The sequence below is a fragment of the Puma concolor genome, chromosome A2, assembly GCF_028749965.1.
Source record: "Puma concolor isolate L17-30 chromosome A2, mPumCon1.1.hap2, whole genome shotgun sequence".
Taxonomy (NCBI): Eukaryota; Metazoa; Chordata; class Mammalia; order Carnivora; family Felidae; genus Puma; species Puma concolor.
In genome coordinates this window covers 28730811-28754463 of record NC_141668.1, presented here as the reverse complement: position 1 = coordinate 28754463, position 23653 = coordinate 28730811, and the positions used below count along the sequence as shown (strand labels likewise).

At 38.6% G+C, this 23653-nt stretch overlaps 1 protein-coding gene and 1 long non-coding RNA gene across 2 annotated transcripts in view; one reads left to right on the top strand and one right to left on the bottom strand.

Moving 5' to 3' along the window:
• Positions 1-2761: 2761 nt before the first annotated feature.
• Positions 2762-23653, bottom strand: part of LOC147583084 (uncharacterized) — a 27941-nt gene continuing 7049 nt past the window's right edge. Inside the window, exon 3 of the long non-coding RNA XR_015242806.1 lies at positions 2762-2848. This is a non-coding gene — a long non-coding RNA (uncharacterized LOC147583084). The remainder of the gene's footprint in view (positions 2849-23653) is intronic.
• LOC112867039 (hyaluronidase Ccc Hy-4-like) lies at positions 8426-16782 on the top strand. The gene is made up of 4 exons (XM_025930013.2): positions 8426-8603; positions 9302-10253; positions 13848-13937; positions 16055-16782. Exons 2-4 carry the CDS (start codon positions 9333-9335, stop codon positions 16499-16501), a joined length of 1458 nt encoding a protein of 485 aa, XP_025785798.1. The 5' UTR covers positions 8426-8603; positions 9302-9332; the 3' UTR covers positions 16502-16782.

Below are 23653 nucleotides of genomic sequence, written 5' to 3'. Positions count from 1 at the left end.
GGAAATTTATGGGTCTCTTGAATTTACACTGGGTAACTGCTACATATGTAGAGGGTCCATATAATTTATTGTCTAAATTGGGCCATTTTGAGAATTAAAAGGTGTCACTACTAATGATCGCCTGAGGACAGTGGGTATAAACTGTGACTGTCCCCAACAAACAGGTCACCCTATAGACGAGGTGTTAGGGGAGCACTTTTTTCCCCCCAGTATTTTGTATCCTTGAGGGGAAGGAATTTCCAGAATAGTATGGGAGAAACACTTTTCTCTCTTTCTGCCTCTTCTCTTATCCCTCCCCAGGGGATGGGGAATGGTTTTGCTGATTGATGAGTTTGGGAGAGGAAAACTGAGCATGTAATTTCCAAGTATGACTACTGCCAAAGCAACCAGTGTAATGCTCGAAACTTCTAAAAATAAAGATTTCTCCAGATGCTTGTTGCAGAAGTTTCTGACATTATATAAAATAATATATATATATATATTTTGCTTGATAATTCTAATTTTAAATGTCCATATGGACTTTTGGAAAAACTAAATTTAAGCATATCCCTCTCTTCACCACAACTCCCTCTACTGTAAACCTTTTCATATGTTCAGGTAATATGTTCTTTTTAAAGGAAAGCTTTCCTATTTTTACACATCACCAAACACCTTCTCTGTTTCGGAGAATCCTCTGTTTAATTAAATTTAAATTGAACTCTTACTTTTTGCATCCACTACCTTTTTGATTTAGGCAACACATCAAGTTTCATCTACTTTATTTTGTGTATTCTTGAGCTACATTTATTATTAATCTACATTTTTAAAAAGATTTTATTTTTTTAAGCAATCTCTGTGCCCAACGTGGAGCTCAAACTTACAACTCCAAGATCAAGGATTGCACGTTCCATGGACTGTGCTAGCTGGGCACCCCATCTTATTAATCTAAAATTTAAAATGTAACCCAGATTGTGGAGCCTAGGTTGGGAAGATTGTTTTGTTTTTTTCTTTTTTTAAAGACTTCCCTGTAAAAGAGTAGAGCTTAAGTGTGTTACTTTTGAGTACCCTATAGATCTTTCTCTGATACTGAACCATTAATGTTAAAGACAGAATCAAAAGACACACTAAAGGCAACACTAAATATTAACAAATACTTGTTTTTCAACCGCTTGAAAAAGTGAGATGGCTTCATAAATAATCATGAAAGATTCAGTGCTATTCCAAATATATATCTTTTGGATTAAGAAATGTCTACAATTGTTTATTGCTATATTACGCCTCTCTCTTAAATCTGTCAAAACCAATCTTGCTCTTATTTCAGGACTAGAAGACATCAAGTACTAGGACTCTGAATCGAGTGTCAGTCTCTTCCTTTAGCTCTTCGGGAATAAATTCATTTGAGCAGCCCGAAGCTGAGAGGTTGGTACCATTCGAGCTTTCCTTCTTGAGAAGGAATCCTCCCTCCACTCCAGCTGAAGGAGCTTGAGCAAGAGGTCCAAGAGGGAACAGAGAGACTGATCTTGAGTCTAAGGAACAATATGCCTCCACTCAATTGATTTAGTCAGAAACCCCTGCATAGTTTGAAACTAGTCAGCATCTAACTCCCCCAGCAAGTTGCCTTTTCTTGGTATTCATCTTCCACAGCTCATCACCTTCCTTAAATGCTTCTGGCCCCTCATCTTTAGGTCTGCGGTATCGTCCTTTTTATTTTTTCTTTCTGTTGTTGGATATTTTCTCTCCTTCGATTTTGAGGTGATCCTCAAAATCCTATCTTCAGGTCTCTTCTCTTTCCTGTAGAGATTTCTCTCCTCACTACCACCTCAACACAGAAGATTCCCAATTCTACACCAATAGAAAAATTCCCAACTGCCTGTTAGATGTCACCAACCTGAGATATCTGTAGTTCAAAATGCAATGTCTGTTACCATTTATATATGCCTTTTGTCTCTCTTCCACTGTGTCTTTCTTTTTGCCATCCCCTCCATCCGGATTCCCTTTACAATTTCAGCCTGCTAAATTCTTCTGGTAAGTTAAGCCTTAAATATCACCTCCAGCTCCAAGCTTATTCAGATTTTTTAAACCACATTTGATGTCTTCATGTTTTGAACTCACATGGCATTCCGGGTATGACTCAATTCAAAACTGATTTTCTTCCACATAATTTGTAGGTTATTTATATAATCATCTTATCCTCATACTATAGGTCATAATTTACTCCTACTATACTATACACATGTTAAGACAATATAGCTTTTCCTTCTCTATAACTAGCTGATTATCATCACAAGCCACCACCTACCTGGCATGAATAAAGCACAGAAATAAATGGCATATATGACATGACATTGTTTCTCTAAAGAAATGCATGAGTAGGGTTATATGCATATTTTTCCTGACTTCATCCACCACTGAGGATAAATGTTTCACATGTGAAATAATACAGAAAAATGCCAATGCTCCGATCTCTCATGTAGATGATCAACATTTCACACTGATTGCCCTCTCCAGTTTTTACCTGTGGCTTCCTAGAGGAAGGGACAAGATTCTCATATAATCAGCACTCTGCACTCCTTCTGTTCAAGGTCATCTGCTTTTACTTTATGACTTATTGTGTCAGTTTGCTCAAGGTTTTTTGCCCCTGCTCTTTTCTGTGTGGCCAGCAGTCTACTCCAGACCACTAAATACTGTTCCTTTTCTCTCCCCCCAGGTAGCTGAGAAGCTTGCCTGAATTCCACAGGAGAATTGTAGGTCCTACAGCGGGAGGAAACAGTGCTTCCTCTTACCTCACAGCTCTTGTATCCAGAACATGCAGGCTCCTGAAGGCAGGAGTCAGTGAGAGCCCAGGATCACACAATGACTTTGGATGCACCTATGGAAAGGGGCAAGAGTAGAGAAATCATAAGTCCATTTATTTGGGTCTCCTATAATATATTTTAGTGAAGATAAATAACTTTCCTTCATAGCAGTCTTGCACAAGTTTTGAATCTTCTCTTTAATTATGTTTTCTAGCTGTTTCTTGCTGGTGAATAGAAATACCTCTGACTTATATATTAATCTTATATCCAGCTACCTGATAAGCTCTATTTTTTCAATAATTTATATACCCTTTTGCGTTTTCTGTATAAGCAATAATGTCTGAGTGTGGTGGTTTCACTTTCTCCTTTCCAATTATTAGGTCTGTAAAAGCAGGGGAGTAAATGGAATTGCACTGTTGTAAGGTTATTACATTTGTGAAGCGGGGAATGTAAAATGTCAAGTGGAAAGTGATAATTGAAAAATGGGAAACAAACTGTTGGGTATAAAATGTAAAGTGTGAATAGCGACAATATCGATAGTAAATAGACACTGATGAGGTAAGTGATCCTAATGTTAGTCTTAGAACAAACTGAGAGACTAAGAGAAAAATTACCAGGTGTACTCACAACTGCAAAGAAAAGACCCCCCCCCCCCCCCCCCCGCCACCCCCCCCCCCCCTGCCGTTCCGGAAACCAGCCAGCGCGTGCCCGGTTGTGGTCTGACCTAAAGGCGGGAACCAATCAAGTTCTGCTGAGTGTTCAAATTTAAATGTCAACCAATAACAGCTCTGTAACCTCGAAAAATCCCTAACTTGTTTGTGCCTGTCTATAAAAGAAGCTGTAAGATCCTCGCTCGGGGCCTCTTAGCGTCACCGGCAAGGAGTGCGCGGAGGACCGGGTTTGAACCTGCAATAAACGACCCTTGCTGCTTGGCTTTGACTCTGGACTCTGGTGGTTTGTTTTTGGGGGGTCTCTCGAATCGGGGCATATCAAAACATTAGCAATATAATAAAAAGAAATACAGTTAAGAAGCCAGTAGATGAAATGGAACAACAAAAAATATTAAAGAAACCCAAAAGAAGGCAAGAAAGTCATAACAGATAAAAAAGATAAGATATAAAAGGAAAGCAAGTAGCAATATCAGAGGTTTAAATCAACTATATTGATAATTACATTTTGTGCAAATGGGCTAAATGATGAGGTTTTGGGGTGATAATGGGGTTTGTGGGGTCTGGAGCCCGATGACCGAGAAAGAATTCTCGAAGACGTCTTTGGTGCAAAAGGGTGATTTTATTGAAGCACAGGGACAGGATCCGTGGGCAGAAAGAGCTGTCCTGGGACCATGAGGAGAGACTGGTTATATACTATGGGGTTGGGGGAGGAAAAGTTCAGAAGTTTCCAGTGAGATTTTAATATGCTAAGGAAGATTCCCAAGGTACTGGATTCCTAGCTATTGTCAAGCTAAGGTTGTTTTTCCCCTAGCAAAGCATTAGCATTAAGACTGCAGGGAGTTCCTGGAGAAACGTTTTACTCTGCCAGCCTCAAGTATTTGTCAATGGGCCACAAGTTCTAAGGAGATTTAATTCTAACATTTCCTCCTGCCTTTGTTTCCCACATCATTATGGAGGGGTGGTCGAAACAGGTCCTGCAGACAGATCTCTATCAGTTAAAGGTTTGTTTTCCCCCTTTTCCTTTGTTCTTGGGCAGCCAGGAGTGCCTGAGGAATATCAACACATCTCCCACCTGGGGGTGGGGGCGTTTGCGGCCTGTCAGCTTGCCTCAGGCTCCCTCCTCACTAAACACACTAGTTAAAAGGCAGATGTTGTCAGACTGGGTTAAAACAAGTCTCAACTGCATGCTGCCTGCAGGAGAAACATTTAATTAAATTAATTAATTAATTTGAGAGAGAGGGAGAAACGGGCGGGGGGGGGGGGGGGGGAGCGCAAGCTGGAGCGTGCACCAGAGCAGGAGAGGGCAGAGGGTGAGGAGAAAATCTTAAGCAGGCTCCACACTCAGCACAGAGCCAGATGCGCAGCTCCATCACGACCATGACATCATGACCTGAGCTGAAATCCAGACTTAGATGCTGAACTGACTGAGTCACCCAGACACCCCCAGGAGAAACCTTTTAAGTAGAAAGACGCAGAAAGGCTGGAAGTAAGAGGAAGGGAGAAGATATAGTACTTTGAGAACAGTAAGCAGAAGAAAGCTGGACTAGCCATATTAATATGAAACTAGGCTTCCTGACAAAGAGTATTAAAAAAGATAAAGAGGGTTGTTATATAAAAAGAACAAAAACCGGGAAGACTCAGCCCCAATCCAAAATATGCACCCACCTATGATGTTATGATTTATAATAAGAAATATATGTTTGATCTTCATCCTGTTTTTGTTACAGAGCTCCTAAAACCCTTGCAATTTCTTGGGGTGCCTGGGTGGCTCAGCAGGTTAAGGGTCCCACAACTGACAGAGAGGAGCCGGCTGGTATCCTTTCTCTTCCTCTCAGCCCCTCCCCCACTCCTGCTGGTGTACTCACTCTCTCTCAAAAAATAAATAAGTAAAACCCTTGAAGTCCCCCCCCCCCCACCCCCAGAGGGATAAAGGTGTCTCTTGTTATGTCAATGAGGTGACCTCAGACACACCTCTGGAAAGGGGCTGGTGACCTGGGAACCAGCCACTGTGCTCAGAGGGCTGGAGCTTTCCACCCAGCGTTTTTTAGAGACCAGTTCTCAAGGCTTCAGTTTGGTTTAAAAGCCTCAGCCAAGTGCTCCTTGTGTTTAAGAAATGGGAAGGGACAAAGTTGGTCCAGCTATTCCATAGGCACTCCTTTAGTTGGTGGTCCTATGGCTGTTCTATATGTACCTCTGCCCCTGAACATTTTGGTGGGAGAATAATATTAGTGTGGTTCTAAAGTGGCTCTAAAGCTGTGGTGGCCTACAGGCCAAGCAAACCAAAATCTAACGCCTCAAGATAACAAAATTGAGACCTAAAGACAAACACATTACAGCCAGCTAGACCTTTAAGCTATAGCCAATCAATAATTGCCTTGCTCTGGGGCTTCTGGGTAGCTCAGTCCATTAAACATCCGACTTTGGCTCAGGTCATGATCTCAAGGTCTGTGAGTTCCAGCCTTACATCAGGCTCTGTGCTGACAGCTCAGAGCCTGGAGCCTGCTTCATGATTCCATGTCTCCCTCTCTCTTTGCATCCCCCCCCCACTCCCTCTCATGCTCTGGCTCTCTCTCTCTCTCTCTCTCTCTCTCTCAAAAATAAATAAACATTAAAAAAAAATAATTGTCTCGCTTTGCTTTCACCTTTTCCCTGTAAAAGTCTCTACCAGAGCTCCTGTCAGTAGACTTCTCCCTAAGCACTTCTGGCTTGGTGCTGCCCCATTCAAATTGGCTTTTGCTCAAATAAACTCAAACTATTTAATATGCCTCACTTTACCTCTTAACAGTTCATATAATTTCTTTTCCCCAAATTTAAAGCCTATATGATAAAAAGCAATTTCCCTACTTATTTCTGGAAAGATTATAAAACCTCATAAGCTTTTTAGAGAATTTTTGTTACTTCCTTTTCTTTGGGTACAGATATTTAAATAATTTGAAATTGACCTAGCTTGTTGTTTTATTCAAAATTGGAAATACAGGTGAATTTGAGCAAAACACTCTAGTGAGTCTAATCTGATTTAATCATCCTCTTTCTTTTTTGGAAAACTATTACTATTTCTCTGAGAAAATAAAAACCATAAATAACCTGCAGGTAAAACAAAAGCAAAAACACAAAACCAATTTGAATGCCTTCAACAGGGCTCCAATTATCAGGCAAACAAGACCCTGGCTTGAGAGAAAATTTCATCTTTGCTTGGAATCCCCCACAACATATTTTAAGAGGCTCTATAGTATAGCTATAAAACCTTGTTGTTTTTAAGGTTTTAGTTCATTTATTTATTTACCTATTTATCTATCTATCTATTTATTTAAAGTAATCTCTACACTCAACGTGGGGCTCAAACTCACAACCTGGAGATCAAGAGTCACATACTCTTCCAACTAAGCCAGCCAGGCGCCCCTAAACTTGTTGAAATTGTAAACCCCAAAGAGATTTTTTTACTGGATCCTAATAATGCATTGTCATAATAAAGAGTGACTGGTGATTTTATCGTATGTTAAAAAAACCACAAGATTTTCTGTCATTGAGTGCAAAGAATGAAATCCCCAATCACACATGAATTTGGACTTTACACACACACACACACACACACACACACACACACACACACACACACCTATATTTAGAACCATCTTAATAAGTTTACATTTCAGTGGAAGAAAATGTATAACAAAAGCATGATAAAACCACATCTTTCTCACCTTTGACGCAGTTCTTGGCAGAATTGAAAAAGAGGCTCACAGAACTCTGAATGCTATTGGCAAATGATGCCCTGTCCCCCTAATACTTCTCACTGCAAAAATCTAAGATACCAATGACAAGTAGGTTACCATTAAAACGGATTATTTACTTCCCTTTAGGAGTCTATCAGAACTCACTCCACCACGCCTTTGATGCATAAAACCCCAACTCCCAGGTTATTTTTATCACTTGTACTTTTCTCTCTGTACCTTCACATAGAGCCAAATTCACATCACTCCCTGAACCTGGCCAACTTGTCCGTTATGTCCTTTGTCACTTAAAATCTGTAATCAAGAAAATCCCCTAGATCATAAAATGATCTGAGCAGCCTCGGATCCGAGCTATCCTCCACCTAGTCCAGACCTTAACCCACGGCTTTTATAGAGTGAGGGGCATGCTGGTGAGATCAAAAGGTAATTATCTAAAGTGGCACCACCTGTGCATGATAGGCATTCTACTGATTCTCTAACGAGGAGCCTTCTGTGCACCATTTAAGAGGAGATCAGAGCAAGTCTTCCCACATTCCAGTCAGGGCTTACATTAGCATCCATGGGGCCTGGAACACGTAGCCCCAGGGGAGGTCATTGCATAGGCATGAACAAGATGGCGGGCCAAAGATGGAGTCTGTGTTGTCAGCGCTCCTACAAATTCAATGAACAAAAGCCAAAGTGTGTGTATGCATGTGTGCGTATGTATGTATGTATGTATGTATAAATAAATAAATAAATAAATAAATAAATAAATAAATAAATTTAGGTCAGATTTATGTTCTGAATGATAAAAATGGGTAGAAAATGGAATAAAATCTCAGTAAGCATTACGAAGAAACAATTAATTATATTTAAAAATTCACACTGTTTAATAATGCGTAATTTTGTTACTGTAGTAGAAGTTCATTATAAAATGCATACTAGGGACCAAGATAATGCCAAAGTCTTTATAATCTTAGGGTGCGATTTTATGAGTTAACACATGATTTTGGTTGGTAACATTTCTTGCATTTAATATATTAAATAAAGACAGCAAGAACTACACAAGAAGTAACATATGACTCTCAAAAAGATACTGAGTTTAATTACATCAGAGAAAAATTTGTGATTCCTTTATATAAAAATATGTACATGATAAAATAATTTGGATATATAACTTCAACTCTGCTGCTTGCAGAATGAGATCTCATTGGCTGGAATGCATCATTTATTAGGCAGTCCTTGTATTCTGGGAAGATTCTTTGGCAGTTTTTGGTCAACTGACTATTTAGAAGGGGTTTAGAGAGCCAGGTTTCATTTGAGATTTAACTGGTGAAAATACAGCCCAATTTCTTCAAGAGAAAACCATGAAGTTAAAGAACTAATAGGTTTTTAGGCTTCTTTATATACCTGAGAGAAGATGGCACCGAATCCATAATCAACAGCAGGTAAATGCCATGTATGTTTTCTATTTTAGCCTATGCTAATTCCAAAGGTGATTGCTATCTTTTACAAATAGACAAAATGAAGCAAAACCAATGGATAAACAAACGGACAAACACATCTTTGAGGCCAGTGCATTTCCAATAGCAAGCAAGGTATTGCTTACTGGTGGTATCATTTGTTATTTCTTTTATTCTAGTTAATATTTGTTAAAATATCAACATTTGTTAATTTTCAACAGGGCATGTCCTTGGTCACTTTGCCAGTAATCAATAAGGAGATAGGGCAATCCATTCCTAGTTCCCCTTACAACCAAAGTTATGTCTGTACAGGATGGTGTAGATCAATGTAGTCAGAATAATAAGAAATTAAAGCCAGAACATCTAGCATGTACAGTTGGCATAGCTGAGAATATGTGTGAAAACTTTTACTTTAGTTTTTATTCACTGGATTTTGTTTTCATGTTTTCAGTGTTTTTTTTTTAAAAAAGCCTCATTTTTCTTCCCTTGGTTCAAATGAAACTATAAATTAATCCTAGAGAGCAATAAACCTTATAAGTCTCAAAAAGAAATTGTTCTACCATTTAAAGAACAGCTGGAACACCATTGTGAGTTTACTTCATTTGCTACTCCCTGTGTAGTGTAAAACTAAAGGGACATTTGACTCCATTGTGTCTGACTTTTTTCCTCTTCTTGTTTTTAAGGAGACTGCTGTAATGGTGAAAACTACAAGCCATGTATAACCTGTGGATGGCATGGTCGGGAGTGCTGTTGCCCTTGATCAAGTTCACTCATTCAGTCCTCAAACCAGTACTGCCCCCAGTGATCAAGAACCAACCTTTCAACATGTTCTGGGCTGCCCCAACGATGCAGTGTCAACATTTCTTCAACGTGGATTTGAATCTCCCATTATTTAATATTATAGCAAATCCTGTAGAGACTCAGAGGGGGTCAACAATTGCCATATTTTATCCAAATGAATTAGGGTATTATCCTTATTTCTCTCAAGATGGAAAATCCTTTAATGGAGGGATACCACAGAACATGAGTCTTTCTAAACACCTCAGGAAGACAGCTGATGACATTGCAAAAGTTGTCTCTTGGTGGAGATCGGAAGGTCTTGTTGTCATTGACTGGGAAAGCTGGAAACCCCAATGGGATAGAAATTGGGGCAAGAGAATAATATATAAAAACCACTCCTTAGCCTTCACTAGAAACCACCATCCTGATTGGTCAGAAATGAAAGTGAAAACAATTGCCCAACAGGAATTCGAAAGTGCTGGAAGGAGTTTTATGAACACCACTCTCACATTGGCTTTAGAAATGAGACCAAAGTGTTTATGGGGCTTTTATCTCTACCCAGACTGCTACAATTATGATTATAGGACAAACCCACAGATCTACACAGGTAAATGCCCAAATGATGAAATTTCCCGCAATGACCAACTCCAGTGGCTATGGGAAAAAAGTACAGCACTTTATACGTCAATATATTTGGATAAAATATTGAAGTCAAGTTTAAATGCTTTGAAATTTGTTCATTATCGAGTTAGGGAAGCCATAAGGATCGCTGAGATGGCTAGACATGACTATATTTTGCCAGTTTTTATTTTTTCCAGACCATTTTATTTGCATAGTCTTGAAGCTTTGTCACAGGTAAGAGAAAGTAGTCACTCACCTAGAAAATGGAAATTTGGTACAATGAGTATACAAAATCTGTGAAAAAAATGTTTTAGGGTAATTATTTACCCTTAATAATAGAACACTATTTTATTATTAAAGGTACATATTTCTTCAAATGTCAATCCAGTTCTGAAACAATATCACTGACAATTAGATGTTTACTTAGTTTTTATGTGTGTATGTATGTATGTATGTATTTTCAAATGTGTATTTATTTTTGAGGGAGGCAGGGGGCAGGGAGAGGGAGGCAGGGGGCAGAGAGAGGATCCAAAGAAGGCTCTATGCTGATAGCAGAGAGCCGATGTGGGGCTCAGGCTCACTAACTGTGAGATCATGATCTGAAGTCTGACACTTAACCAACTGAGCTACCCAGGTGCCCCATGATGTTTACCTAGTTTTTTGGATGATGACTCTTATCAGCTTAGCATTTTCAGGGTTTTCCTGTAGAATAGTTGTCAAGCTTGAGTTAAATGATGTAACAGATTAATTTTAACCCTGGAGCAATTTCAGAATCAGCTTTTTAATATAAAAGAGTAGCACCAATTTTGCAAATCTAAAAGGTACAGAATAAAGCTTGGGTAAAGTATTAATCAATTATAGTTTTTGTCATATTTCATTTTTATGTTTTAATTAAGTTCACCGAAAATAACATAGATTCTATTAATTTTATATTTAAGAGACTACAATGTGATATAGTGGCTAATATCAAGGCATTAAAAGTGGTTTATGCAAACAGACATTGCCTTAGAAATAACACAAAGTAGGAAGAACAAAGAGGTGGGAATGAGCTTGTTTGGAAGATAATGAGTTTGCAGACACTTGGAAGTGTTCAAGCTTTAGCTAGATTGTCATTTAGATAGGACATTATTGTAGGGATTCAATCACTGGGTAGATGACTAGATAAGAAAACCCTTAAATCTCCATCCATACCTGTGGCTCACATTTCTGTGATTCCAGTGCCCAACACAGACACAGGGCCATTGGACAGACAATACACAGCTCATCTTATTAGACCACTTACGTTTGAGATGAGGGCATTTAAAAGCAGTATCAATTATTCCTCAAATATTTTAGAATAAAATCTATTGACCCAAATGCTATTGATTAGACTTGACATTTATATCGTTGAGGATTACTCAGTAATGGGTTGTTTATTCAATATGCTTAGGAGGAAAAGAGTATTAGCGTCTTGACAAAAAGTTGGGAGATTTCAGAGTTATCTAATCCACCTCTGACCCAAACATGGATTCTTTCTTATCTGGCCTCTGCTTCAACACTTTTTGATGGGCTCTCCCTATTCCAGAAGAAAAATTGCCATTTTGGGACGATGTTAATTCCCAAAAAGTTCTTGAGTATGTGGAGTCTACTCTGCCCCTGGATAATTCACACCATTAAGTCTAATTCTACCTTCTGGTGTAATCTAGAATAAATCAAATCCTTCTTTGAAAAGTCAGTTCTTCAGGTATTTGAAGACATCAGTCATACCTAGCAGTCTTCTTGATAAGATATTCCTCAAGTAACAGATCTTTCGAATCATGTCACTTTCTCAAATCCTTTTGGGAAAAGACTAGGTTACATTTGTTCATTCCAAAATTATTTATTGAGTGACTACAATGTGTCAGACATGATATGTTATTAATAATAATAACAGTAGAAACTGATAATAGTCCATACAGTGAGATAGTTTCTCTTGATAGAAAATGAGAGAATGAGATGAACCACATTTTAATAAAAGTCTTTTTCATAACTGCCCCATTTTTGTACTATTAGACATCTGCCATAAATTATGGCTACGTATCATCTCTGAGCTCTACTGTGGAAATCAATAGACCACATACTCGACTCATCAAAAGCTATAGAGGGGGGGCAGATGGGGAGAGAGAGAGAATCTTAAGCAGGGCTCTATCCCACCACCCTGGGATTGTGATCTGAGCCAAAATCAAGAGTTGGACACTCAACCGACTGAGTCACACAGGTCCCCCTATATTGAAGCATTTTAATCCTAGCCTGTTGCCTTCACATATCAAAAAATGAGATGGGTCTTTCTTACCTATTGTCTACAGAACATAACTTTTCAATGAAATAATTTAAAATATCAGCTTTGCTTGATATATTCTTTCAGAGGTGTCTCAATTTAAGTGAGCGACTTGATTTATATTTAAGGAATGTGATATTAGTATAATAGTGCATTATAATAGAAGGATGATTTCCTTTCTATTGGTATTACCTAGATAAATTGCAGACCACAAGCACTAGTGTTACTGGAGGTTTTCCGTAATGCAGGGAAGTTTTGCTGTGGCGTGGTCATCTTCTCAACCTTGTTTTTGAATACTGTGTCTTTGCACTGGATCTCTGGCTCTCCACACCTCAGAGGGAAGGGAAGAATGCAGGTTCCTTCATCTATCATCTCTCTGTTTCATCCTCCTTTATTTCCCGTTCCTTTGCTCTTGGTCTATAAACATGAACATAACCTCCTCCGTTTCTTGTCTTGGTGAATTATAATCTACTTAGTCACCCAGCTTGAGAGTCAAGCTCCTTTGTCTTTTCATTGTCTAATAGGTATCCATCCAAATCACTCTTCAGTCTGCCCCTCTGCTTTGCAAGGACTGACATGGCCTTTGTTGAGACCCTCATCATTTCTCATTGAGCAGTGTCCATCATCTCCTAATGGATGCCCCTTGCTATCTTCTTGGCTTCCCCTTCCAATACATGTGTTATGTGACAGCCAAAAGCATCTATCAAAGTTGCAAATTGGTGGCTTTCCAGTACTAAAACTTTTTTTGTAGTCAAGTCCTAATAATTCAAAATAGCCTAAAAGACTTTGTATTTAGATCCTATTTATATACAAAGATTCAGATGCCTTCCCTTCTTCCCCGGTCCCCTGTGCTTTACCACAGGAGTTACAGCAGTTCTCTAGGTGGACTATGTTTCTTTTCTACATGTGAACCTCTGCCCTTATTCTTCTACTGTACACCAAATTCTGCTCTCTCTAATCTATCTTATGAATTTGTACTCATTTCAAAAGACATATCTGAAATCTCACCTCCTGAAGAAAGCTTTTCCAGACTCTTCTATGTAGCATTAAGCAGTACCTCTAATCTATATGTCTAATAGGCCAATATAGAACTTAATTTGTTATACTATACTTACTTGATTTTTTTTATCACAGCAAACTTTGTTCTTTTTTTTTAAACATTATTATTGTTCAGTGGTTAGAGGTAGTATAACATCAGAGTTGAGAGTTCCAGCAAATTATAATTAGTTGTCTTTATGTCTGTCTCAACCATCACACTAAAGTGCTTCCTTGTGGACAGGAACTAGAATCCGTTCCATTTTTACCTTCTCAGTGTCTAGTATATTGTCTGGAACATCATAAATATTTATCAAATAAAAGAAAGTCACCAAGGCAGAATCGCCTTTTCTAATAATTCTCTACAGTGCTTTGTTTCAGAAACAAGGATAACATTATCGATGTGTTTTTTACCACAACTGATGAGTTAAGTCTTATCACTGAAATGTCAATGACTAAGTTTGGCAGAAACTACTTGTGATACTTCTCTTTTTTAGGAAGATTTAGTACATACAATTGGCGAGAGTGCCGCATTGGGAGCGGCAGGAATAATACTGTGGGGAGGATACGAATACTCTGATTCAAAGGTAAGCAGTGATTTCTCCGTCAGCATCTTGAACATTTTCTAGATATTGTTTTTGTTTTAATTTTTCACATTAGAGCCAAATGGTTATTTGCTCAGATGACTCTAATGAAGTTCTTTATTTATTTATTTATTTATTTATTTATTTATTTATTTTTTATTTATATATGAAATTTATTGTCAAATTGGTTTCCATACAACACCCAGTGCTCATCCCAAAAGGTGCCCTCCTCAATACCCATCACCCACCCTCTCCTCCCTCCCACCCCCCGACTCTAATGAAGTTCAAAGAGTATGGGGACGAACATTGTTTGAACACCTACTCTGTAGCAGCCACCGTGGTAAGTCGTAGTGTGGAAAGAGCATACGTTTTTGAATCAGACAGCCCAAAAGGAGAATTCTATTTTTACATTCTAGAAGTATAATCTTAGGCAAGTTAATTCACCTCTCTGAGTCTCAGTTTCTCCATCTTAAAAAGAAAAAAAAAAAGAGGGGCACCTGGGCGGCTCAGTCGGTTGGGCGCCCGACTTTAGCTCAGGTCATGATCTCACGGCTGGTGGATTCGAGCCCCACATGGGGCTCTGTGCTGACAGCTCAGAGCCTGGAGCCTGCTTTGGATTCTGTGTCTCCCTGTCTGTCTGCTCCTCCCCTGCTCACACTCTGTCTCTCTCTCTCTCTCAAAAATAAATAAACATTAAAAAAAAAAAGATACTGACATAAAGCCTACTCTGCAGGGATCAGTAGATGCAATGATATAATCTATATGTGAGAAAGATATAAATAATAAATTTAAAAAATAAGTATTTTTCATCCATACTAAAGAGGATAGACTTTTCTGAAAATGGTATTTTATTGTCTGATTATCCATGATAGAAACGCTCGTGGGAGGAAAAATATATGTATTATATTAACAATCTGCTCTTGTTAGTAATGCATACACAAAATAACTATTATTTTTCACAACCGACTTTTCGCATGGTCTATTGTTCGCCTGTCACATTGCCTAAGTGAAAATTCTGAACCATAGCTTTTCCTCACTTCCAGGTATTAACAGATAGTCTCATTTTCGGTTATTAAAACATCTAGTCTCCAACATATAAAAGCCAAACATCATTTGGTGGAATGAGTTATGACAATGGGGCTGTTAAGAGCAGGAGGCGTGAAGTTGGGTCGTTTGGGGTCCAGGGCTCATGTTTTGTCACTTACTAGCCATGTGAACTTGAGCAAGTCATCGACTTTACAATTTCTTTATCTGTAAAATGGGGGAAATAATAGTATATGTCTCACACGGTACATGCCAAGTACATGTTTGCTATTATTATGTGGGTAAACATTTCCTGCACCTCCTCCCCACACCGCAAGCTTAGGTCTTAGGTATGGGGAAGAGAAGTATGGGGCAAGTTCTTTGTTCATTTGCTTTAAAGATGGGTGTGGGAGACTGGGTCAGAAAGGAGACAAAGTGGGCAATGTAATTTTTATTGATTTGGGGCATTTATGATGATTTTTGTCTTTTGAAGTTCTTCCCAAACAACTGCCACATAGGTACTGGCTCTTTCTTGCATAAGGGGTCGCTGGTGTTTGGTTAGAGACACCCTCCCGCCTTGCACACAACTTGCACCCCCAGGGCTCTGCTCCTCAGGCATTGGAAAGTGGAGGCTGGCATATGCTCAGATGGGGAAGGCCGCCAGAGTTGCAGTCTGGGAAGAGGATCAGGAGATCAGATTGGAATGTGTTAAGTTTGAGATGCTTGTGAGACATGCAGGTGGAGACGTCACATCAGTAGGTGGCTATGCAATTGGTTCAGGGATAAAGCCTGGATAAAACACAGGGATAAAACACATCTGGAGTTCTATTTAAAGCAAGGAGATGGGGTGAATGCTTCCAGCGAGGGTATAGCTATACGCAGTCTTAGCAAAGTCTGACCTACAATGTTTCTGCATATTAAGTATCAGTGTTGAAGATATTTCACAATTAAAGTTAAACTTAAAATAACCATACCATATTAATGCTGATGATCTTCCTCCTCAGCCTTACCAATTACAAAACTCCAAGTATTAATACCACCTGTATAAAAGAACCACATTTCAAGAGTGATCTAAATGCATCTCTGTTTTATTACAGAAGGCCTGCTTAACCGTGCAAAAGTCTATCCAAGGGCCATTGGGCCATTATGCAGTTAATGTGACATCTGCAGCCAAATTCTGCAGTCAAAGCCTATGTAACAATAATGGAAGGTGTGTCCGAAAAGCACCTGAGTCCTCCGCCTATCTGCATATGCCTGAAAGCAGCGCTAAGAAATACATCCTAAATAAGAGTTTCAGATTCGTCGTTTCTCCAGCCGATAAACTGAAGACAGTAAAGGTCATGAAGAACGGGTTTGTGTGTCACTGTTACTACGGCTGGCATGGGGAATCCTGCCGGCAACACTCTTCAGATCTCTTGAGAGAGAAGAATAAGGCTCCTATGACTAACTTTAAATTTTCAGTGTTTCTCAGCATGACCTTATTTATCATTCTGTTGAATTTTGTTACCCCTTATTGCAATGCCAATTTTTCCTTGAAATACTGAAGAGTAGAAAATGCCGCTTTTTTCCTTTAACCTACTTCTAAATATTTATTGGCTTTAAAGTAAAAAAAAAATTATTTTTTAAGTGATCATTGGTTCCATTCCTGGATAGAGTGATTGTTTATTGGGTGCTTAGTTCATGCTGGGCACTTGTGATAAGGAAGTGAACACACAAAAGTCCCTGACCTTGGGGAGCTTAGATTCTTGTAAGAAATTGAACAATAAATAAATACGTATATATCAAATGGTGATAAGTGCTATGGAAAAGAGTAAAGCCAGGTGAATGGATTAGGGGGTGTCAGGGGCAATAAGCCCCTTGATGAGATGGCCTGAAGGCAGAAGAAGGAGTTGGCAAATACATCTGAGAAGGGCAACCTTGGAATGCGGAATAAGAAAGAGTAAAGACAAAAACCTTTCAGGGCACTTTGGTGGCTCAGTCAGTTAAGCGTCTGACTTTGGTTTAGGTCAAGATCTCACACCCCGTTGGGCTCTCTGCTGTCAACACAGAGCCCACTTGGGATCCTTTGTCTCTCTCTCTCTCCCTGCCCCTTCCCTGCTTGAGTGCTCTCTCTTCCCTCATAAATAAATAAACATTAAAACAACAACAACAACAACAACAACAAAACCTGTAAATGGGAGCAGATCTGGAGTGTTTCAGGACATCAGGAAGGCCAGTGTGACTGATGCAGGAAGAAAAGCAAACGGAATGGAGAGACAGGTCATTAACTTTATTTGAACTAAGAGTCTGAGCGAAGGTACTTCCTTTTTTTTTAATTAATAATTAATGAGAAACTTCTGGAGGAAAGCCAGTCAAATAAGATATAATATCTACATTAAAAAAAATAAATACACACTTAAATTGGATAGAAATAAGAGTATCTATTAGGATTAGATCGATATTGCTACAATGTTATTGAGAACTCCAATAATGTATAACAAATTGGAAAATTTGTAGTAAGGTCATATGGGATATGGAACAGACAATAACATGGGAGCTAAAGAAGCAAACATTATGTTCTAGCTTTTGTGTTCCATGGATTGGGAATTTCTAAAAAATTCAAGTGAACCCAGGATACTAAGTCATAGGGCAAAAGGGAATCTATACTGAATGCTGTAGGGTTCAATTTTATGAGAAATATCACTAGGGCTCTTAGTAATTGATTTGGCAATCATCCTTATCAGAAGGTAAGCCCTGTTAGATTCCCATAAAATGGAATTCATATAGGAAATTCTTTGATTTGCTATTTGTTGGTTTAGTAAAGTATACGGTATCTAAGCAATTCATTTCCCTTCAGTTCTCAATGCATGGTAAGTCATCTGAAAAATTCATGTGGTCGGGGTGTCTGGGTGGTTCAGTTGGCTGAGTGTCCAGCTCTTGGTTTAGGCTCAGGTCATGATCTCACAGTTCTTGAGATCAAGCCCCATGTTGGGCTCTATGCTCACAGTGCAGATTCTCTCTCTCCCTCTCTCTCTGCCCCTCCCCTGCTTGTGCTCACTCTCTCTCTCTCAAAACAAATAAATGTTCAAAAAATTTTTTTTTGAAAAAAGAAAAATTTATGTGGTTACTTGGGCTGACCTCGTTACAATCCAGACCAATTTCTTTCATAAACAAAATGGATTATAGTATCCCAAGTCCTATTTCCCTTAGCTTAGAGAAAATATTTTTCTGTCTGATGCTTTCCAAATATTGCACTTTCACATGCACTTCATCTTGGTGTACATAAAGAGTGTGGATGGATAGATCACACTCAGATTCAGACTTCACTTGTTTGTTTGTGCATTTACTCATTCATTCATTTTCAGGAGAAGTAAAAGTTAAAGAGGCAGTGGAATAGAGTAAGTTAAATTTAGGGCTATTTGCTAAATTCCTCTATTTTGTTGGTATCCTGCTGCACCAAGGCTGACATTACAGTAATTGAATTCTTGTGCCTGAACAAGAAATGATTTTCACAACTATTCAAGTTGGCACTAAGCCCTGATAAGGAAAAGGAATGGCTCTTATCCTTTAGTGATACGTTTTTCATCTTTATGATATCAGGGTTGTGATAGGCAATGAATTCCATTAAAGAAGGAAAAGGCATACATTAATAAATATCACCATTTGAAAATGAAGAAAATAAGATATGGAGAGAATGAGAGGTATAGCCAATTTTAGCCACTAACCAGTGACTGCTTCAAGTATAAGACACACATCACTGGTCTCTATTGTTTAAATTTGCAGTGCCTCCAAAATAATAGGGCGTAAGAAGAAGAATTAAGGTAGATGAGATAAAAAGGGAAAACATATAGAAAATACCTGGAAGAAAATATGAAACATCCCAATCCTATAACCCACAGATAATCATTTTATTCTTAATAAAAAACATTACACTTTATGTCACTTAAATTTAATAGCAAAAGAAACTAAAACTCAAGAAACTACCACATTTCTAATAGCTGATTCTTCAAAACTTTATTTTGTAAAAAAAAAAAAAAAAAAAAATCTGCACAAGTTAAAACAGATTAGGAAAAACATTTAATTTTGTTGTAATTTATTTTGGCTTGCATAATTTGGGTTTTCCAGACTATAACACTTTGTCAACTGTCTCATAAAAATGGGAAGTCATCAATTATGTCTGGTCCAAAGACAAATAGGCACACCTCTATTTTTCTTCTTCTTTTTTTTTAAATTTAAATTCAAGTTAGTTGACATACAGTGTTGTCTTGGCTTCAGGAGTAGAACCCAATGATTCATCTATTACATAAGACACCCTGTGCTCTTCCTGAAAAGTGCCCTAGTAAATGCCCATCACCCATTTAACCCATCCCCCCCCCCCCCACTTCCCCTCCAGCAGACTTCAGTTTGTTCTCCATATTTAAGAAAGAGTCTCTTATGCTTAAATACAGAGAACAAACTGAGGGTCGCTGCCAGGGTGTTGGGTAGGGGGGATGGGCTAAATGGGTGAGGGGCATTAAGGAGGGCACTTGTTGGGATGAGCACTGGGTGTTATATGTAAGTGGTGAATCACTAGATTCTATTCTTGAAATCATGATTACACTATATGTTAACTAACTTGGATTTAAATTAAAAAAAATAATTTAAAAAGAGTTTCTTTTGGTTTGCTTCCCTCTCTGTTTTTATCTTATTTTTCCTTCCCTTCTCCTATGCTCATCTGTTGAGTTTCTCAAATTCCAAATATGAGTGAAATCAAATGATATCTGTCTTTCTCTGACTGACTTATTTCACTTAGCATAATACCCTCTATTTCTATCCACGTTGTTGCAAATGACAGCATTTCATTCTTTTTTATCACCGAGTGGTATTCCATTGTGTGTGTGTGTGTGTGTGTGTGTGTGTGTGTGTGTGTGTGTATCCCTTATCTTCTTTATCCATTCATCAGTCGATGGACATTGGGCCCTTTCCATAATTTGGCTATTGTTGATAGTACCGCTATAAACATTGGGGTGCCTGTGCCCCTTGAATCAGCACTTTTGTATCCTTGGGATAAATTCCTAGTAATGCAATTGCTGGGTCATAAGGTAGTTCTATTTTAAATTTTTTGATCACCTCTATACTGTTTTCCAGAGTATCTGCACAGAGTATCAGCGTTTGCATTCCCACAAATGCTGAGAAGAGGGTTCTCCCTTTTCTGCATCCTTGCCAGCATCTGTTGTTTCCTGAGCTATTAATTTTAGCCATTCTGATGGGTGTGAGGTGGTATCTCATTGTGGTTTTTGATTTGTATTTCCCTGATGATGAGTGATGTTGAGCATCTTTTCATGTGCCTGTTAGCCATCTGGATGTCTCCTTCGGAAAAGTGTCTGTTCATATCTTCTGCCCATTTCTTCACTGGATTATTTGTTTTTTGGGGTGTTGAGTTTGGTAAATTCTTCATCTGATATGTCATTTGCAAATATCTTTTTCCATTCCATCGGTTGCCTTTTAGTTTTGTTGTTTCCTTTGCTGTGTGGAAGCTCTTTATCATGATGAGATTCCAATAGCTCATTTTTCTTTTTATTTCCCTTGCCTCTAGAGACATGTCAAATAAGAAGTTGCTGCAGCCTAGGTTGAAGATATTGCTGCCCATTTACTACTGTAGGATTTTGATGGGTTCTTGTCTCACATTTAGGTCTTAATTTTTTTTTTATATTTATTTATTTCTGAGACAGAGACAGAGCATGAGCAAGGGAAGGACAGAGAGAGAGGGAGACACAGAATTAGAAGCAGGCTCCAGGCTCTGAGCTGTCAGCACAGAGCCCGACGCGGGGCTCGAACTCACAAACCATGAGATCATGACCTGAGCTGAAGTCGGTCACTCAACTGACTGAGCCACCCAGGTGCCCCATCTATTTTTCTTATAAAAGATCAAAACTTAAACTCTATTCCTGTGCTACAATGCTCTAAGAGACATTAATAAAGGATGCATCTGTGAGCAAAACAGCGTATAAATTCTATAAATCACATTAGTAAATGAAATATGTTTTCCAAGATGGTTAGTAGTCACTGTTAGAAACCTAGAAAGTGACCATCCCTCTACTGAAATGCCTAAACAATGACCCTTTGTCTGATTAGAGCAGTGTTATGTCTTACCTCCCATTAATTGTTAAAAAATCACAGTACCTTTTATTTGGACACAATTTTTTGATCAGACACTTGTTTTTCCCCCACTTTCTTTTTTTTTTTTTTTTAATTTTTTTTTTTTTAACGTTTATTTATTTTTGGGACAGAGAGAGACAGAGCATGAACAGGGGAGACTCAGAGAGAGGGAGACACAGAATCGGAAGCAGGCTCCAGGCTCTGAGCCATCAGCCCAGAGCCCGACGCGGGGCTCGAGCTCACGAACCGCGAGATCGTGACCTGAGCTGAAGTCGGACGCTTAACCGACTGAGCCACCCAGGCGCCCCTCCCCCACTTTCTTAATTGTTTCACCTCACAATCAGAAGCAGAATGTCATAATTATACTGGGTCTTAATAAATTTTTGTCATTATCTTTATTTAAAAAAAATTTTTTTTTAATATTTATTGAGACAGAGAGAGACAGAGCATGAACAGGGGAGACTCAGAGAGAGGGAGACACAGAACCTGAAACAGGCTCCAGGCTCTGAGCTGTCAGCTCAGAGCCCGACGCGGGGCTCAAACTCACGGACCGCGAGATCATGACCTGAGCTGAAGTCGGACGCTCAACAAACTGAGCCACCCAGGCGCCCCAATTAGATTTTTTTAAATTGTTGCTCTTCTTATACACTTTATTCTGTTCTACTTTCCTTAAGATCAATTGTTCCTTTTATTAATTTCATATTGTTCATGTGTATCAAATGTTTGGTGGTCTTTGATCATCTATTTATATTCATGAAGGACCAGAGCAACTGAAAGACTGTCATAGGGATTTCCTCTCTCCGTGTGTGTTTGGACATATTTACTCAACATGGTTCTTAGGTTGAATGGGAGGGTGGACTGTGTGCAGACAGTTAAAGGGGCTAAGGCATGTTGACAAGTCAGATGCCATCTGGAGCATGTGAAAAGAAAACAGGCAGGTTGGTAGGACCCTCACAATGATCAAAGTAAGGAGAAACTTAACATGAAAGAGGAATGTAATTCTTCTTGGGTTGAGCAGCCTTTCCTTTTTTTTATCCCCTCCATGCCCACTGCGGAGACCAGTTCAACTCTGCTTTTGTATTTGGTCCAATTGCCAAACTCTGAAACCTTCCTAGGAAGATCTTTCTTTGATTTTAAATGTCCTGGGGTCAAGGGGTGCCTGGCTAGTTCCTTTGGAAGAGCATGCGACTCTTGATCTCAAGATTGTGAGTTCAAGCCCCACATTGGGTGTAGAGATCACTCAAACAAACCTAAAAAAATAAAGTCTACATAGTCTGGGAAGTTGAGTGGCCTCACCAGTTCTGCTATACTGGAAGAAATATTTTATTGATTGCTCTGATAATTAGTCCTCAACATGCTTCTTCTTTTGGATCTGTTGTCACTGTACTTAGGGTTTCTCTCGCCAATGGAAGGAACAGCTCATACCTCTGCAATAACTTTCTACAATTTTTTTTCTTTTAATTTAAATTTCTGATTCAATTCAATCTGTTTTCAGCCTTTGGGTCATGTCACCACTTCTTGTTTTCAGCTTTATGTGATTTTTTTTTCTTTCTTTCTTTATTATTATTATTATTTTAATGTTTATTTAATTTTGAGAGAGAGAGAGCAGGAGTAGGGGAGGGGCAGAGAGAGAGGGAGACACAGAATCCGAGGCAGGCTCTAGGCTCCGAGCTGTCAGCACAGATCCCGATGTGGGGCTTGAACTCACAAACTGTGAGATCATGACGTGAGCTAAAGTCAGACGCTTAACTGACTGAGCCATATAATATATATGCCCCATATAATATTTTTTTTCTAAGGACGTATGCTGAAAATGATGCAGTAAATATATGTGCTTAGTGCATCATCTTGAACCATTTGTTCTAGTAAATTCATGTTATATTTACTCAGGATGATAGTTAATGACTTACCAAGAGTTAATTATTCCATTATGATCAAAGACAGCCCATTAGAATCTATTTTTTAAATAATATACATTGTAGTACACAAAGCACTTGATCTCCTATTTTCTCTTTAATCTGGAAATCTTTAAGTATAGTTTTCTTTACCTCTCTATTTTCCAACTAAAGTTTCAATCAAAGGTTCTTTTCTTCCTTCTTAAGTCAGTGAATTTAAGTTGGGTATTTTCAGAAAGCAATGGTCATTTATACCAATATGCTTTTAAGACAGTCTGAGTTTGGTTATAAAGAGATTTAATGCAACCCTCCAGTTTAACTTGGAGGACTGAGTCACCCCTGTAATGACATGTTTCTCTGAGCCACCACAGGCATCCTTTGCCACTCAACCTCTGCTTGGCATCAGGTGACTAAAGGGCCAGCAGCAAACAAAAGCAAAGGTAAAATATACTTTTTGTTCTGTTGGAAAAAATTTAAGGACTGTTTTTAAAAATATGCTTTCTTAGGGGACTTAGAAGAAAACTAATTTTGTTTTATTTCTTGGAATACCCCAATTTCTTTTCTGGCCTAACTTTATTTACTTTTCAAATATTGTACCTTTCAAAATGTGAGCTTGCTTTTATGAACCTAACACTGTACAAAATACATTTGTCACTGACAGTTATAAGTTAAATTTCAGTTAGT